The following is a 19,085-nucleotide window of genomic DNA, read 5'->3' on the forward strand; positions in this document are numbered from 1 at the left end:
GACCATCTGTAGAGAAATTACACCACAGCCTAACACACACAGGCGCACTCACTCTTCCTGTTAATGGTGGGAATAAACCACAAAAACAAGACTAACATCCAGTATAAACACAGAAGTGAACTCTGCATACACTCCTGACTACAGTGCAAAACAGTCTGGGATAAGAGACACTCCAGCAAATTCATTGCTAAATCTTCCCCTTATTAACTAAGAAAGTTCTTACCTGGAGTTCTCTTGATCACACATCAAGTAAGAGGTCAAACTTACATTGCTGAGAGGCAGGACAGTAATATTCATGACAAGACCAACATTGGAAGACATTCAAATTAGTTTTTTCCAGGAAATTACAATTTAACTTAGAACAAACCAAAATAAGTTGTCAGACACCTCACCGCTTTAATTTTTTGAATTATAGAGGTAAGTCAAGCACCAGATACAACATTTAAAAATAATCAGGTTATTTAATAATCATGCACAGGGATCTCTTTTACCCGCTGAAATAAACTGATAATGGAAAAATTGAGGGCTTGGTTTTACAGCTTTGATTTTTTGACAGGCTCTAATTTACCAATGGAAACATCCCTTCATGTTGTTACCATTGCTTCCAGCTGGTTTTTGAACTTCCTACTATCCTGCCATACAAGGATGAAACTGTTGTCTTCTGACTGGACTAGTCATGCAACACACCCATGATATTAACACTTAGAAAATTATAGCTTCTAGATAGTTCGTGGTACACTTTCCTCAGTCACAAATTTATTAAGAAAGCTTCAGAGCTTCTCTTTCCTCACCAGCTTCTCCAGATTTTATCAATGCTAAGGCATTGCCTTGATTTCTAGGACATTCTGTAGCCCACACTGCAACTACCTAAAAGCCAGCTACAGCTCCCAGAGACAACATTTAACAACTACCATCTGTCAGCTTAAAATCTTTCTACAGTGAATACACAGATGCTATGGAAAACCAGGCCAGACATAACAGTTAATGCATTAACCACAACATCTTCCTCCAAAAAAGCCCTGCGGATCATCAAAAAAACCTCACTGCTTTCAGTTCCAGCCCCAGACATGCCAACTTTGTTTTCCCTATTTAGCTACCATTAAGTGTATTTCCAAATACCTTCTCAAGACAAGACACTTTTGAGGAAATAGCTCTCCTTCAGAGGAAGGCCGAGAGAACAAGGTGAAAAAGTTTTGTTAGTCACTCTTGACCCACAGCTCCTGTAAAGGTTTATTAAACAGAGGCACTTTGAACATGCATGTTTCACTAATTTCCACACTTTTTTTGTCACACAGAATAAAACAATTCTGCAGGGCTCAAACACAAGTTAGTTGGCTCTTACCTGTAGCCTTCCTCCTCAACTTACCAGTAAAACCTACCTTTTGTTTTCAATTCAGCTCTTTTCTGAGATAGATTTAGGTTACAGAGCTCTAAATATTATAAATGAAATCACAATACTATAAAATCTTCTTCCTAAAGTCAGCTCCTATTTTCTGCTTGCCTTTTGAGAATTTTTTTTTTTGGTGCTTTAAGCACTGGGAAAAAAAAAAATCAAGTATCAAAAAGACTCACAGGACACATTCTGCTGAAACACTGAAACAGGACTTGGGAAGAGGTGGGAAACAGGCGTGTGTATGCAGATTTACCACACAGTTAAAAGCTGCATTGTTTAACCAACCAAACAATGTAAGGCACAGGGGAAAATGGAAATATAATTTTATCACCAGTATTTAAAGAAACCTAAGAAGGAGAAGAATTAAGAAGTAGAGAATTTAGAGACACAGGAAAACAGGACATTTCAAATAACTAAATCTTGGGAAATGCCTGGAAGAAAAATTGTCATATCCTATGTAGAGAAGCTAACATAGGGAATGATACAGACAGAAGAGTAAAATAAATTGAGTTACGTCACAGATATGTTTCCATACCTATGCTCAGAAAGCCATTTTGGGGAAGACTCGTTACAGATCAATACTTTGGCAAAGCAACTTGTAGCCTTCCTCCCTTTCCAAAACAAGTTTTGCAGCTTTAACTCATAATTATTACACATTAACAGCACAGCCTTGCACAAAATCCCTGAGTTTTTAAAATAAAAAAATGGAAACAGAAGCTTACTCAGAATTCAGCTTTTCACGCTAACACCTTCCTAGCAGCCATGCTTTAAGTTGGACACCAGCTTTAAGTTGGATCAGTGAAGAATCTGAAGACTGGCGTTTCTTTAGAGAGTGGGTGGTCAAACACTGGAACAGGCTTCCTAGAGAAGTGGTCCATGTCCCACGCCCATTCCATGTTTTAGAGGCACTGCCCTTAACATGCTTTAACTTCTGGTGACCCCAAATTGGTCAGGCAGTTGGACTACACAGTCGATGTAGTCTATTCTGTTTTGCCTACTCTACTACAGCCCCTAAAATTTTAACAGAAAAGGGTCAGTAATATGAAGCATACATATAGAGCAGCCTTTGCTACAAATCTCTCTCCTTAAATGCAAGCTTGGTAGGTCCTCCAGGCAAGCTACAAGATCTCAAAGTAATTTCTACTTAGAACAAGAAAGGGACAAACTTGAAGTCATTAAACTGGTATAAAGGTATGAATGTAAGTGGACATTGGAAAGCAATCCTTTCCAACACTACCCTCTTTCAAACTTCCAATTCAAAAAGCATGAACTCCTGATTAGATATAAAGGAAACAAATCTTCAAGAGTGGTACTCAAAGCTTAAAAGGATAGTTTCACTCAAACTACTTGTGCTTGAAGAGACTGGCAGACCAAGAAGTTTTCAAATTTTGATTCCATCCTCAATTCATGCAATTCACACAATTCACTTTCACCTCTATTTTTTAATCAGAAAGATCCTCCCAGAACAGAGTTAGTCCTTGAATGCATGTACAGCCGAATACACAGAAATGCATATATACTGGTGGAGGCAAGAGCAGAGCTGAGCATAGGTAAAGGTTCATTAAACAGGAAGAGGATATATACAGATACAAAAGCAGCAGACAGCATTATTATGATGCATTAGTCATTTGATACATTTCTTGGTGTTACAGCTAGTTTTTCCTCTTACAAGTAGAAAGTAGAAATTAAGTAGAAAACTAACAAGTAATTTATTACATACACCTAAAGCCAGCAACTACAGAATTCGGTTCTAGCAGAGAAGACTCCCCCACAAACATACACACATATCCCTGTAAAATAAAGACTAATATATTAAACTTATCTATATTCAAAACTCGCATTCCTTACCAATTTGTAAAGATTATTCAAGTAACAGCATATACATTTCTGAGGAATATGTTCATATACGCACAGCATAATTATTGGGACAATGATCAGCAAAGTGGTCTTTTCAAAGCAAACATTAAGAGACTTAAGAGCTTGCTACACGGCACTTTTTTTCTACAGGATGTTAGCTATTAAAATAAATTTTAAAAAAAAGTGAAGTCACATCACCCGGATCCTCAAACATGAAGGTAATGGAATTATTGCCCCTTCCCATCCCTAATATTATTTACATTTACTGTATACAATTGATACCCAAACCTTTACTGAAATCCATAAGATGGAGCAACTCTGAAAACCAGTCACGAAGATCTTATGGGTCTCTTCCTCAAGACAAGCTGTGAAAGCTTCCAGGAGGCAAAGTCCTTCCTTACAAGTCTGGCCTTAAAATGACTTACAGTTTACCCTGGCACAAGTTCCTCTCCTTTAACTCTAAAATCCTCCCAGTTGTATTCCTTCCTGCGGTATTAACAATACTGCTAATGAAGCTATATTTGTATGAGTCCTCCCCTTCCCCCCTCCCCCAATCTTAATAATTTGAGAGAAATTTTTCATCTCTTTCAGTGGTTAACCATCCTCATTGTAAACAAAGGAGTACTGAATAAGACCAACCTTTTCTATCTTAAGCCTAAACACAAGTCATTGGTCTCACTGTAACTCTGTTGTGCATAAAGGTGCTGCTGCTACATGCCTTCCTGCTCTTTGTGTAACTACTGGGAAATCAATAAAAGGTTAAAAGTAATTTGAGCATACATACATTGAACTAATTCCTTCAGATTGGTCTACACTTAGCTTTTCTGGAACAGTTTTTTAGGAGGAATTAAACTGCTTTTGAATAAACAATAAACAAATCAGAAAAATAACATCCTCCACCTATAACACAAGTGTCCTACCTTGAAATTCTTCAAAAGTGAGTTTAACAATTCATATCCTCCATAATTTGAAAACAGACTTTGGACCTCCTGGAGAAGCCTCAGACTTGCATAAAGCACTGATAATCAATCAACTATTCTCCCCATTTTCCAAAACCTTAAGAATTTTCGATGCTAGAGCACGACATGCACACCTCTACCATTATCACACATTTAACTGACACCGTATGCAGAACTAATATATTATCAAACTGCTTATATTGCAGTCCCCTGCTCACAATTTCAAGTTTGGTGCCCGACTTCTCTATGGCGTAACAGGCCATCTATCCCAATTATTAAACTTGTACACACAACTGCTACCTTCCAGGAAGTTTTCAAATCCCATATGTGTAATCTATACTTCTTCCCAGATGAATGCGGTAATTTGTTTCTCCTGATCTCAAATTGATACAGGCAATCTCATTCCAGCCTCAAACAAATTCCACAGATTGTAACAGAAGCCTAAGCCAACACTACCCCTCTGACTTCCAAAGGAAAACACTGCCGACTCTGCTGGTACAGGTGGGTTTCACACCACAGAATTAACCAGCTTCTTTAGCTAGCCAGAGACAGAGCATAAATTGCTCATCATATAAGCTACCTCTTTCCATCAGCCAGACTGCCTCACTTGCATGAATGTTCAGGTGTACAGAATACCTTCCAACACTAAGCACAACGTAAAGCCGTGGTATAACCGAAGGTGAAATACTCAGTAAGCTGCCAGAATTACTAAATAGTTGAGAGCTGTGCATGAAGGGGGAGGGAAGAGCAAACAAACACTTTTCATTGCCTGCATATTCCAACACAGCATAGAAGTTTTCTTACACTTGAAATTGGGCTGTTTGTAGTGAGCCATTTTTTCTTCCCCTCAAAATTCTTTGTCTAAGGATCTCAGATCTTTTTCACACAAACGTATCTGAAGTTACTAAGCTGAATATCAGACTAAAAGGTAAAACAAAGGCCATTATATGACCTCACAAAAAAATTCCAACTCTAAACTGAGGTGTTTGTACACTGTTGCTTTAGACAGAACTGCAACAAATCTTTGTTTCTCTGTTCCTCTTCTACCAAGTTATCAGACACGTATGCTCTTAGGAGTCTAATCGACGAGTTAAGTGCATATAAAATTAAGTGCAAAAAAGATTAGATTGGTATATAAAATCAATGCCTCCTACTATAAGAAAGCTGAAAAACTGGACAAAGAGGAACATGACAAACCAGAAGCAATACTCTTCCAGTATGCAGGACTCCTGAATCAAAGACAACACAAAAAATACCTTAATGTACTCTCCCCTTCCACTTCAAGACTCTTTAATATTTCAGCTCTCTTGATCTAACAAGAGACCACTAAAGGAGTACAGTTTATCTGTTTTAAGAGTATACTTCTACAGCTAGGGAGGCAGAGAGGTGGAGACATGCAGATTCTGTTAGCAAGCTAAAAACTTGAGAAGGACCTGCCTGATGCTACAAAAAAGGAAAAAAAAAGGAATAATCAATACTTGAAACTGATATGTGTAACTAGAAGTTACACTATCTGTTATGATTTTACATTCATATAATTCTGATTGCCCCATAAGATCCTAAAACACTTAGTATCAGTGACTTACACATCATCAAGGTTGTGGTCATTTTAATAATACTTAGACACTATATACACAGTTGTTTAATTACTAGAAAATACATACTTTTATGCAAGCACACACAGAACACAGATTAAGCTGGCAAAAAAGTAATCCACAAAGACGACCTTTGCACATCCAGACTTACTTCCACTTTCTGTGCAGCCTGTTAGTTACATCATGATACATATGCAAACAGTAAAAGCTAAACAAACAGCTGTACAGCTTATTTCAGACTCCGATTGCTTAATTCTTCTATCTGCTACAAGCAACGCTAACTAAAATTAAAAAAGCAAGCTCAAATTTTAAACTGAACCTTAAAAGCAGAACTCCACAAAGTGCATGGCAGATATCCAGTAAGATAAGAAAGCTGCTACTCCAGAGCTAAGATTAGGGCAAAGATCAACCACTGGACCATGACCTTAGTTGGAAGGGGGAGTTAAGAGTAATACAATAAAGCAAAAAGGACTTCTCACTACTTGATGCTCTCTTCCCTGCCTCAACACTAACGACAGACGCACCAGGATTTAGAAAAGTTTACCTGGTGGAAAATATGCATCTCACTGGTATGAACTTCAACAGGCACAGACTAAGTGGAAATAAAATAACCAAAACCTTACTACGACCGATGAAGTATCGGCATTTACACCAGGATAAAAAAAAATGAACTGTAAAAAAAAACCTGAACAAAAACTCCTCAAACCCCTGATAATTCCCATATCCATAGAACTGTTATTAAATCTGGAAATATCATCAACATACACATACTTTCCTATTTAGATAATTCATTTCTCTGATGTATACTAGGGCACTTAATTAGAAGTATCTCTGCTCCCACACTAATGTTTGTTGAGACACTGCTTCAACTAAGAAGTTCACACTTCCTGACATTTTAAATATGCCTTGTAAATGGTGGTATGAGGCACTTCAAACACATGGCTTTGTTCTTTAAAAAAAACCAAACATACACAACTATAGTCACAATTTTCCAAAAGTATTTTTATTTTTTTTTAATATTATCTACAAAGTCTCAACCCCCCTCAAAGTCTCCGTTAAATGAAGAGAATCTAGAAGCTGGGGATGCTGTGTGTCCTATCTCCCTTCCTTTCAGAAAGATGCAGGGAAAACAAGTGCTGTTTCCATTGGTTTGGTTGGAGGCCACCAAACCTAGGGCACCCATAAAGCTATCTGTCCTTCCTTTCCAAAACTTAAGTTACTAGATCTCTTCAAAAAGCTTGTATGTCTTTTTCTGGGGGTAAAGCATTTTATACCAAATAACTAAAGTTGCCTTCACTCTGCTTTTCCAGCTGTCTCCTCTCAGTCTAGAATCTGAATTTCAAGTTAAAGAAAAGCAATGCCCCCTCTGAAAAAACACAAATTAATGCTTAAAAAAAAAAAATCCTTCACAAAGGATGAACAAATGCAACCCATCTACTTCTTTATTCAGACAGATATGAATCAAAATGGACTTGCTGGCCAAATCTGTGTTACTACATCATTAACAGTGGTCTGTTATCCACTTCTCAAGATTATACAGCACTAACAATATCTTTTGCTCAAACCTACGATTTTGAGATAACACGGGATCTTCAGTGTTGCATAAGTAGTGCCATTACATTTTGAAGTGTTTTTTTTTTTTTTAAGAGACGCATATGTCTCCCGATAGTTTTCAGTTTCTTAGATTTAGCTGCAGACTTGGCAACAGCCACAATGTGTTTACTCTAGAAACCCAGGAGCTAAACCAACTGTAAAAACAGAGTTTTGGTCGATAACTTCAAGTACCACTGTCTGTGTGCCGAAAAGCTTTTTGTTATCATCTTTTACCTCCAAACAAAAGCACTAATTGAAGTTTACACAGAAAGGTATACTCCTTAACAAAATTAACATCCCTCTAAGGTCTTTAGTTGTCACTCCTTTTTAAAGGGTTACTATATCCCTCTTCCCAACTGCCTATTTAAGAACTCACACCAACTTAGCCAGGTAGGTATTTCTTGAGAAGACTCTTACAGTACATTGCTCTTTGACTGAGGTTTCCAACTGTAGTAATGAAGATGCCCTATTTTCCGCATTTACTCTTTGAAGGAAAAGGAAGGGGGAAAAGATAAGATGAAAGGGAAGCAAAATACATTCCTTTTTGTGCATCAAAACACTAATCAGTCATTTAAATATCTTGTGACTTGATGCTTGAATATTAAATCACTTTGATTGCATTTTTCCCTAGGGAAAGTTATTTACTTAAGAGGAGCGCTCTTACATCCAAATATGGGTTCATTTAAAATTACATTTATGCAAAACTAAGGCAATGTTAGAATTCTATTTAAAAATTAGTTATAAACGCCTATTCACATCATTTGAAGCCGTCCCCACCCCCCCCGAGTCTTACAGACACTTTGCCATCTGTTTGCAAAGAAAAGGATAATACAAGATATCCAGTATTTTCACACGTATTAGGAACAAATCCTCTAACTCAAGTCTTCAACTGCTACAGACGACAAAACTCCCAACTCTTCTAAATCCTGCTTGACAGGAAGTTTGGGAAACAGAATGTAGTAGGGTATTAAACCTGTGAGATTTCCAATAAAACTTTAGTCAACTACCACATCTCTCTGTTGTGAGCACCAATATAAAACTGAAAAGAAAGCTTTTTGAGGCAGCAAGAGGGAAGTAAGGAAATTTAGCAAGTCTGCAGAAACAAGAACGGGAAGACTTTACATCAACTATTTTATGTAAAAGAACTGAAAAGGATTCAGGAACACACCTGTGTTTGCTTTACTGATGGCAAACAAAGTTCTCTTGGGGGTGTGTGTACACACACATTTAGAACAAAAGCATGAGCAAACTTTAACTGCCGAAAGTGTCCACCTACACCTATAGCTCTTAAGTTAAACCCTCAAAGCTAGATTTAGTAAACAAAAGCATCACATTAACCACAGAAACAAGTCTCATAATTAATGTTTAAAAGGCTTCCCTTGCCCAGGACTACTTTTCCTTCACTAGAACATATCTCTCTGGGTTTATGGAGGCTATATAGTCATCCCATGTAATTTTCTATCCTGAAAATTTGTAACTGCCAGACAATCAGTAAAAGACAAAGATAACAACCTGACATTTCCACATCTATAAAAACATGCATGCACACACACTTAGTCACTTTAACCAAGAAATAAACTCACCAAGCATCACAGCAAATACAAAATTTTAAGTTCTGGTGTACATGGAAGTCAAGCTCTCGTATTCAGAATCTACAGCTATCAATCCAGAACACATCTGCTACATCAGAAGAAACACAAGCTTCTAAGCACAGCTACTTACTGCTTGAATGCTACTCTTAAATGGATGGATACCACACTGAAGTTTTGAGCATCTTCAAAAAAATAAACACCATCAAACCAAACCCATAAAAAATCCACCAACAAAACGCCTCACAACTTCACAATATACATTTAAATAGATATTTAAAGGAATTTGAACAGGACTTGGAAATGTTGAATTATGTTAAAATGGTAGGCAGTTACATTAGGAAAGCCTCAAAGAATAGTGACTGAACTGAGACAACAACATGCAAACAGTACACTAATCTACACATCTTTCACCCTGACGGCAATGCATAAAAATTCACAAAATGAATTAACTTAGAGCAACAGCGCCCGAAGAGAAAGCTACATTCAAAAACATACAAATTTTAAGTTTTAGAGAAGTAGCTCAAAGTTTGCTAGATCTACAACTACAAACAGGAATACAGCCCGTTACCTTCGAAGGACAATGGAAGCCTGACAGCCAGCAAAACTCACGACTATGAAATCACCACATCTGTTCTTACCACTATATTTCAAAACCTGTTTACATAACTGTATTTCTACATCTCTCTCCTATTTGCTGTGCTTAATGCGCGAACAGGGAAGACTGAATAAGTAAGGAAATAATTAAAGAGGTACAAACACTTGAAATCACAAACACTACAGTTCGGAGGGGATTTCGGCAGTAACAGCTGGACGTTAGTCCTATCTCGGAACGTGCTGAGCAAACGATTAAACGATCCTGAAAGCTGGGAAAAGTTTCAGTTTCATTCTCCACGGAGACAGTAAAACTGAATGGGAAGCGATGGGCTTCGGGCGCCAAACTCGGATGTTCTTACTCCGAGCAACACTCCAGCGCCGACCTCCCCGTTTACGGAGCCAGCACCACGGTTTCACGTACATCATGCCCGTCTCTACAGGCACCTGTCGGGGCTGCAGACGAATGTCAGCAGACACCCCTCCACGTCCCCAGGCAGACGCGGTGCCGGCAGCCCAGGGCGCCCCCGCCGCAGCGCCCCCGTCCGCCTCCCATTCCGGCGCGCGCCCGCGCGCTCCCGAGCGCCCCTCGCGGCGGCTCCCGGCTCGGCAGCGCCCCCCGGTGGGGCAGCGCGGTGGTGGTGGTGCCGCGGCTCCCCGTCTCCCCGCCGCTGCCGCACACAAGGCCCGGCCCGAGAACCAAGAGACAAAATGGCGTCGGCCCGCGGTGTCACGTGACCCCCTTTGTGCACGCCGGGGCCCCCCGAAAGGCGCCGCGGGGGCCGGCGGGGCGCGGGCCGGGGGCGCGGGGGCCGGGAAAGCGCCAGGGAAAGCGCGGCGAAGGGGCCGCCGCCACCACCGCCTCCCCTCCCCGAGTCCCCCCCTTCCTCCTCCCGGCGGGCGGGGAGAGCGCGGAGAAGATGGCGGCCATTTTGTGCTTGCGCAGAGGCGAAGGTGGGGGCCCCGGGCGCGGGGGGGATGGAGGGACCCGGCCGGGGGGGGGGGGGGGGTCTCACGTACCGACTCCTCTTCCTTCTCCATGCCCGTGGGCATCTGCGGCACGGCCCGGTTAATGGAGGCATATTCGGCCAAGTCGGGCAGGTCCTCGCAGCGGAAGACGGGCAGCGGCTTGGAGGCGTCCAGCGCCCGGGCCCGAAACGACAGTTTGCTCATGTTAGGCGGCGATGGCGGCTCCGGCTGGGGAGGGGGGGGCGACAGCAAGAGCGCTCCGAGCTGAGAGCCGGACCCCGCCGAGCGCTCTCATGGAGGGACCGGGGCTCCCCCGGTGGGGCGGGGCGCGCTCCGACACGGGGCCCGGCGGCGCCGGTTGGTGCGGCTGGGCTGGGCGCTGGCTCCGCTCCTCCGCCGCTCCGGCTCCGCTCAATACGCCACGGCCAACATGGCGGACATTAAACCTCGACTGGCCGCCTCTTTCAGCCAACCCCAGCGCCACAGCCATTCCCACACTGCATCGCGCAGGGGCGCGCGCACGGCGCCGCCCGGGGGGGGGGGGAGCGCGCGGGAACGCGAGAGCGCGCGGGGCGGCCGGGCGGGGAGGAGGCGGCGGCTTCTCCTCAGCGCGCGGCCGCCCGTTCGGGAGGTGCGGGCGTTCAGGCGCTCGAGCTCTGGTCTAGAGCTCGGCGATTGGATTAAACGGATGCGCCAGAAAGCGAGGGATGGGAAATGCGGAGTCCCGCTTGTCTCGGGAATGTTGCCCCGTGCCACCTGGGCTGTCGCAGCACAGCCGTGAAAGTGTCAACTGCTTCTCCCAGAAATGCCAGCTCCTGCTTCTCCCAGAGGTGTCAACTGCTTCTCCCAGAAATGCCAACTCCTACTTCTCACAAGTGTCCACTCCTGCTGCTCTCAAAAATGCCAACTCCTGCTTCTCCCAGGCCCTTCCTGGAGCTGTCTGCTTGGGGAGCTCTTCCCTGAGTGCGTACGCTATGTTCTCGAGTTGTAATGCCACTCAAGTCCTACAGTTACATCAATAAATCCACCTTCTTGAGTTAGAGTTGTTCTTATTAAAAGGTACAAGAAAGTGTGTTTTGTTTGAATTTAAGCATCGCTACATTTTTAAAGCAGAATACTGTAATTTGGCGCTGCCATACGAGAATCAGTAGACCAAGTTTGTTCTTTATTGCTTACTACTCATGGGAAACAGAACTTTCAGAAGTACGGCATAAATGTAATAAAAGCATGAGAAAAGCCTTATTTTCCTTAGTAATTTTAAAAATATGTTTATAATAAAAGCAAAAGCCTTTTTATTGTTAATCACATCACCTCTGTAACATCAGTACCACTGCCCTTGACCTTAAACAGCTCCTAGCCCCAAGATGAAATATTGCTAGATGGAGTTAACAGCAGTTCCAACCCAACTACTTGCATGTCTGACTTCCCCATAGATCTCCCAAACTGTTTCACCTGCAAGTCATTTAGCTTCACAGCCTCCCTGGAACAGGAAATTCTCTCTGTATTGCAAATGGGTAATGCAGCAGAAGACAGCTGCCAGGGACAGGGAGGCTTTTTCTTTAAGGCAGGGTTGTTGGGTTTTTAGTTTTGTTGTATTAAAAAAAAAGGACAGGGGCGTGAACTAAGGAATATTGCTGTATTAATTTGTATTTCAATAGTTATATCAGATCCAACTGTTAGAATTGCGTATTGCTTTTTATGCTAAATCTAAAGTTAAAGCACATGGTAGGTAGAAATAGTTATCCTAAAGTAATCCTAAAATAAATTGCACATAAAACATCTACAGAGTTTCCGACAAATACTGAATAATTTAATTTATCCAACTAGCAGATAAGGGCAGATAGGCAATGACAAAAAATGTAAATAGCAATACACTATCACAGATTGGCTTCAACCTAAAATGCTAAATGAAAATGAAATATCTGGCAGTTAAGCAAAAAATAAGGCCATTAAATAAACTCTCCACTTCCACTGATGAAAGAAAAACAACACATGATGAAAAGCGAATTATAGAAAATATTCTGAACTATAAAGAAAGAATATTCAAGTTTAAACTTATCCTTAAATGACCTTTGCCTTTGCAACCCTCCCACAGGCTTGGGAAAAGTGCAGAACAAGCAGAATGGACAATAACATTTGGATACAAACAGGACAGTATGCATTAAGAAAGTATTTCAGCCTGGAACTCTTACACTCATCAGCTTTTAATGTTATGCCAATAAAATAGCTTACATTTAACTATTTTGACTGGTCCTCAAAATTACCCAAATTAATTTTCTAGTAAGATAAAGAAAAGTGTGGTAATTGAAAACAACGTGACATCAGCCCCATTTTCTGCTCTGTAAAAGTGATAACAGGAAATAGTATAGAACTTCAACACTGTTGTTTCTATTTTACCTTCCTTTCAGGTAGGATATGCAGATTTTTGCCTTTTTGTAGCACTTGCCAAAATGTTCATGTTACAGTTGTAGGCATTGCTGCTCCACTACAACAGTAGTTAATCTAAAATTGGTATCTTTGCATAATGACCAAAATACTCTTTGCCAGCTCCCAGTAAAAGATCAGTAAGCATGAATTCAGTTGTACTGAAGTGCTACGTGTCTCTTTTAAAAAATGACATTTAATGAACTGCAAGGTAACTGAAATATAATGAACACGGCATTTTGAATTGTTCTTTTTCGTACAAACTACCGAAATTAGAATTTTAACACTGGAGGCATATCTTTAAGGCTCCTTTTTGTGATCTCAAAACGCTTAATTAAAAGAACAAGCTCTAGTAAAATGAAAGAACTTTGTGCACCAGCTATGTAGGTGGTAAATACAACTACTTCAATATACATTCAAAAGTACTAAATTCAGGCTGAGTATTGAAGGCAAAGATCCAACATCTTGATTCATACAGCTACAGAAAGGGGGTCTCTTGTGATATCACCTAAGGTCTGTGAAGCCCAAAGACTTCATTTGCTGTTTTCCTTTGCAAGTTCTGTGTGCCATTTGACACATTCTTATAAATTCTAGTGTTTATTTAGTTTTGTGGCTTAAAATCTTTCTGAGTCAAAGAAAGACTTTCAGTAGTTTCTTTAAACATGAGGTGTGGTCTTCTGAACGTGTGTTTAATATTGTCTCCCTTATAACAGCAATCCTTGGTTCCAGTCACAGAACAGCTGTGGGTATATAGATTAAACTGTTTGTCATTTTTGGTGCTTCCTGGAATCAAGCAATTCCATATTATAAGGATATAAAATTCTAGGAGACAGTTGTTCAACTTCTAGAAAATGCTTTTTTTATATTCTTGTTCTCATTTTTTATGTTAGGAGTTTATTTCCAAGTAAGTACATTATATAAAGGCACGTACAAAATAAAGGCGCTAAAAGAGGAAATAAAAGTACAATATAAAGGCTGATTTTGCAAATGGGTGTTTTCTATTGTTCTGCTTCTAAGGAAAGCCTGTTTAATTGAGAAAATAAATATCAACAGGAATACATAGTATTAACAGTGAATATCTTGATGTCATTCCACTCTCCAGCCTCACTCAAAGAGGGGGTTGGGTTGGTTTTGGTTTTTTAAGCTTTCTTCCTTCCTTCCTTCCCGCCCCCCCAATAATGATACACTAAAATCCAGAATGAAACTGGGATTGGAAACTAAATACATTTGACTCCTTCCATACATTCTTTTTCTCTGGCCATACTTTCCTTGTACCCACGTAGAACTGTAGCAGACAACAATTAAAAGTGGAACATGTTTAAGGTAAAACATATTTCTCATTTGCCAGCCATTTGAAGAATAGTTCTTGCATACAGAACATAATAAAAGTATTTTCATAAAATGAGGAATATGCTGAGTACACTAAACTATACGCTAACTTGCATATCCATAAATATTTGCAATTTTTCATTTTTCTCATTCTGGGACTACTTTACAACTTGTTTCTACTGTTGTAGAGCATATTAACTCATCATTTATTTATACAGCAGTTTTGTTGACCTGTTTTTTGCCTTTTATCTCCATAAATGCTGACTAGTATTAATCGATGAAAAGTATCACTGGTCTCTCCCCACCACTCCTTTCAAAAATCAAATATTAAGAAATGACACATTACAAAGTTACTATACTCAGGTTTCTTTCCAGAATTACTTACTCTTAAGGGTATGGAGAGATACACGTGGCTTTTTTTGTTCTGTAGTAGGCTATTACGGATTCTGTACATATATTCATGTTTTACGTTTGCTAGTCATGCTTCTGTTCAAATTTGCTTCTCAGTTATCATTTTTTTGTTTATCATAAAATCATAGAATGCTTTGGGTTGGAAAAGACCTTAAAGATCATCTAATTCCGCCCCCCTGCAATGGGCAGGGACACCTCCCACTACATCAGGCCGTCCAAGGCCCCATCTAACCTTGAACACTTCCAGGGATGGGGCATCTACAACTTCCCTGATTTTGTTTATGTTTTATAACATTACAGACAGACATATTCTTTTAAATAATCTCAATGAGCCACCTGGAGTTTGGATTAAAATGAGATAAATGTAGGCAAATATGTCACTGGTTCTTCATTATTTTATAAAATGTCACACAACAGTAATAAGTAGATGAATATAAAAATTACCTTAACATGATCAACTATAAATGAACTCATGTAATTCACGGTGAATTTCACCTTATTTGCTGGTGTCAACTGTCTGTTTTAAGAGAGATAATGGAAAGGTCGAACATTAAATTTAGAGTTCACCTGCCATACTACATAACTGGTGCAGAATGCCTTTGTGATAATTTCTGCCATTTTTTCAAAGATAATTTAGTGTTTCATAGCTTTGGTATCTCAGAGAGTGGTATGATATATTCACATGGTTATTTTAGGTGTTCATGGTTGAGATACAATAGCTATAAAGCTTGTTTGAAGTTCTTTCTGAATCATAACTTGAAGTAATGACCAAGAAGATCTCTTCCTCAATTCTTGTCTCAATGAGGGGAAGGTAATTTGTCTTACATATACAGGCAGGTACATGTACTGCAAGGCCAAATCTTTTGGTTACCTTTATTTTTTTGTAAGCACTTCCAATTTACACAGCAGAATACCGAGCAGAGACGAGAAGGGTTCATGCTGCATTCAGTCTCCTATTTCTATTACTGTTCAACAGCTAGTAAGTAAGCAGAATCCTTTAGATTCCCAAGCTGCCTAAAGAAAATTAAATTTGGAGATACAACATCCTGGTAAGATGAGAAGCTTGGAAATGCTGAACATGAGCTTGTCATTTTTCCACTATAAAACCAACGATTGCTATTGTCATGAGCAGTATGTTACTACAAATGACCAGCAAAGCAGTATTACAAAACTAGTTGTGCTTTTAACAATCAGAACAGAAGCACAGAAGTCGGCTTTCTTGCAGCAAAATCTGCAGTTTTAACACTTTGTTACAAGAGGCCATGTTTAAACTGAGATAAGTAATTACCATGTGATATTTGAAACTACATGAAGGAAATCACACGACAACACTATTTTGCATTAGGTAATGCTAACGAAAAATGAGATAGGCTGAAATGAGCAATAGTTCTGCCATTTCTCAGGCTCTCTGCAAGAGACACTTCATAATGTGTTGCCTTTGTTAACAGTATTGGTTTAAGCTACTGTGGTCCCACTTTCTGCTCTGCCATTCATTCTTTTTCCTCCACAGTTCTACTGCCCCTTCATCAATATCAGCACAGCTGCTTATGAAGCCGCACTGAGTACCAAGTTGGAATCTGATCAGATACTTTAACAACTCAGCAAAAAAACCCAACTACATAAATTGAAAGAAAAGCCACTTGGAAAGACCCATGTTGGAAGTTATGTTCCTCCCAGTAGCTACAGCTTACTGCCACTGCCCTTTTCCTTCACATTTTCCAGTTTGTGAAGGATACAGAATACAGTGGTCTGGGATGATAAAACAGGTGCAAAAGTATTTGAAAATGATAACTGTTTATACCATTTAGTATCCAAAGAGTTGTACACTGTCATATGCTGTAGTTGAAAAGCTTTGCCTACAAGGCTAGTGTCTGAACTAGTCTATAAATGATTCCTTGTTTTCTTTCAGACAGCCTACATATCACCATGTATGGGTGGGGTTTATAGTTTCAAGTACATATATAAAACAGGCAGTATTTTCCAACATGAGTGAAAAGAGTTACATGCCAGTTTCATGGTGTAATCTTACTTGAGGGATGTGTCAGACATACATATTCAAAAGCAGAGTCCAGCATCCTCAGGGAAACTGAAAGGTGTTATGCCGCTGAGCTGTATCCAAAGGATGGGGAAAGCCTCTAGCCAGCCATTCTTTTACAGAGAGGAAACAAAGCTAATAGGACTAGGGAGAGCTAGTACCACATTTCTACTTGTGCAACCATAGCTAAGCTGTTAAAGGTGGTGGAGGCAGTTGCCTACATAGGAGGAGCAGAAAGACTGCAAGAGGAACTAATGATTTAGGATGATTATTTTACAGACTCAACGTTTGTCCCAGCATCACCTGTACAGACAGAGCCCATTTCAGCATTTTCTTGTCTAAAATGTATCTGAAGGCACAACGGGTTTGTGGGAGATTTTCAGTACTGTGAGAAGGGAATTAGCTTCCTTTATATGGCTTCTTCAGGAGACTGAAGTTTTTACATGCATAGGGAAAACACATAATAGCGGAAGCAGTTATTCTGTTAGACATAGCAGTGGTAAATAGGCAAAAGTTATGCTGGGACTCATCTGCATTGAAACATCTTTCAGTGTTTAAGTTTCACTGGAGAATTGGGCCTCTGAGGTTCAACAAGGCCAAGTGCAAGGTCCTGCACCTGGGCTGGGGCAATCTCCGTTTTCAGTACACGGTGGGGGATGACGTGATTGAGAGCGGCTCTGCAGAGAAGGACTTGGGCGTGCTGGTCGATGAGAAGCTCGACATGAGCCAGCAACATGTGCTTGCAGCCCAGAAGGCCAACTGTATCCTGGCCTGCCTCAAAAGAAGCGTGGCCATCAGGTCAAGGGAAGTGATTCTGCGCCTCTATTCCTCTCTTGTGAGACCTCATCTGGAATACTGTGTCCAGTTGTGGAATCGTCAACGTAGGAAGGCTATGGAGCTGTTGGAACAGGTCCAGAGGAGGGCTACAAAGATGAATGGAGGGCTGGAGCACCTTCCCTATGAGGACAGGCTGAGGAAATTGGGCTTGTTCAGCCTGGAGAAGAGAAGGCTCAGGGGAGATCTGATAGTGACCTTTCAGTACCTGAAGGGGGCCTACAGGAAAGCTGGGGAGGGGCTATTCATTAAGGCCTGTGAGGATAGGACCAGGAGGAACGGGTACAAACTGGAGAGGGGCAGACTTAGACTAGTCATTAGGAAGAATTTCTTCACTATGAGAGTGCTGAGACACTGGAAGGAGTTGCCCAGGCAAGTTGTGGCTGCCCCATCCCTGGAGGTGTTCAAGGCCAGGTTGGATGGGGCCTTGGGCAGCCTGATTTAGTGGGAGGTGTCCCTGCCCACGGCAGGGGGATTGGACAAGATGATCTTTAAGGTCCCTTCCAACCCTAACTATTCTATGATTCTATGATTCCAAGTAGTCATGCTAAGAACTGTAAGGGTTAAAAGATAAGCGATTTCTGAGTTTCTCCTTTACTCTTCCATTCCATAATATGTTTCCCTCCAAAGTATTATGCTAGATGAACCTTGAATTCTTGCTTTCATCACCTTTAGCAACCTGTCCTATGAAATAATGACAGACAAAGTTTTAAAATATAACCCTTCTGCAAAGTTTATAGGAAAAAAAAAAAAAAAAGAAAAAGGGGACAAAACCCATGTCTTCATGCTCTGGGTTTTTGGTTGGGTTATTTTGTTTATTTTTGGTTGGTTGGGTGGTTTGTAACATATGAATATCTTCCAAGTCAAGTAAAGTTAATCATATAATTACGTATTTCCAGTAGAAGAGCCAGCATAAGGGCAAAAATCTTATCCTTTTCCTGCTGGAAATGCAAAGGACTTGGCCTGAGGCAAAACACAAAACCACAAAAAAAAAACAAACAAAAAACTCTCAGGCCAAACCAAACAAAGAAGAAAAAAAAAAAACCCAACAACCAAACAAAAACTCAAACCAAATGAAAAAGCCCCACCCCTTCTCTTGCCAAGACAGCTGCTAATTCATTAATCAAAGAGCTAAGTACAGATTGCTCTGATATTCTGCATAAGATAAGGGGAAAGGCTAAAAATTGGAACAGAAACATAAAAATTTTGCTTGTACATAGGTCTGACGGTAGGCAGCGATGTGCTCTGTGCTGAATCCTTCAGCTGACCATTAAGTTAAAACCAAACAAAAATAAACCCCCACCACAAAGACACACTCCACACCACTCCATAAACCTTAGGCTGCTGCAGAGTTCACACGCTACCCTGGGATAAAGGAGTATACTGGCAACAAGCTACATTCCTTTGTATAGCTTCAGAAAGTTGAGTACGACACTGTTAATTGCTTGGCTGTATGTGCAAATTCAATCCAGTCAAGCTCATAAGCTCTAACTTTTTAAATTT

At 40.5% G+C, this 19,085-nt stretch overlaps 1 protein-coding gene across 8 annotated transcripts in view; it reads right to left on the reverse strand.

Moving 5' to 3' along the window:
- EPC1 (enhancer of polycomb homolog 1) overlaps positions 1 to 19,085 on the reverse strand; it is a 66,343-nt gene that overhangs the window by 39,173 nt on the left and 8,085 nt on the right. For 2 of the 8 annotated variants that reach the window (XR_008448438.1, XM_054058105.1), the window contains exon 1: positions 10,601 to 11,007. The exons of 1 other annotated variant lie outside the window; for it this stretch is intronic. Coding sequence is in view for 1 of the 7 variants with exons in the window: in XM_054058105.1 (XP_053914080.1) it covers positions 10,601 to 10,753 (153 nt within the window). In the remaining 6 variants the exon portion in view is untranslated. Of the gene's footprint in view, positions 1 to 10,600; positions 11,012 to 19,085 lie in introns of those variants that run through there. 5 more of the 8 variants (XR_008448440.1, XR_008448439.1, XR_008448441.1 and 2 more) reach the window with 4 other exon arrangements.

The sequence above is a fragment of the Cuculus canorus genome, chromosome 2 (genome assembly GCF_017976375.1).
Source record: "Cuculus canorus isolate bCucCan1 chromosome 2, bCucCan1.pri, whole genome shotgun sequence".
Lineage (NCBI taxonomy): Eukaryota > Metazoa > Chordata > Aves > Cuculiformes > Cuculidae > Cuculus > Cuculus canorus.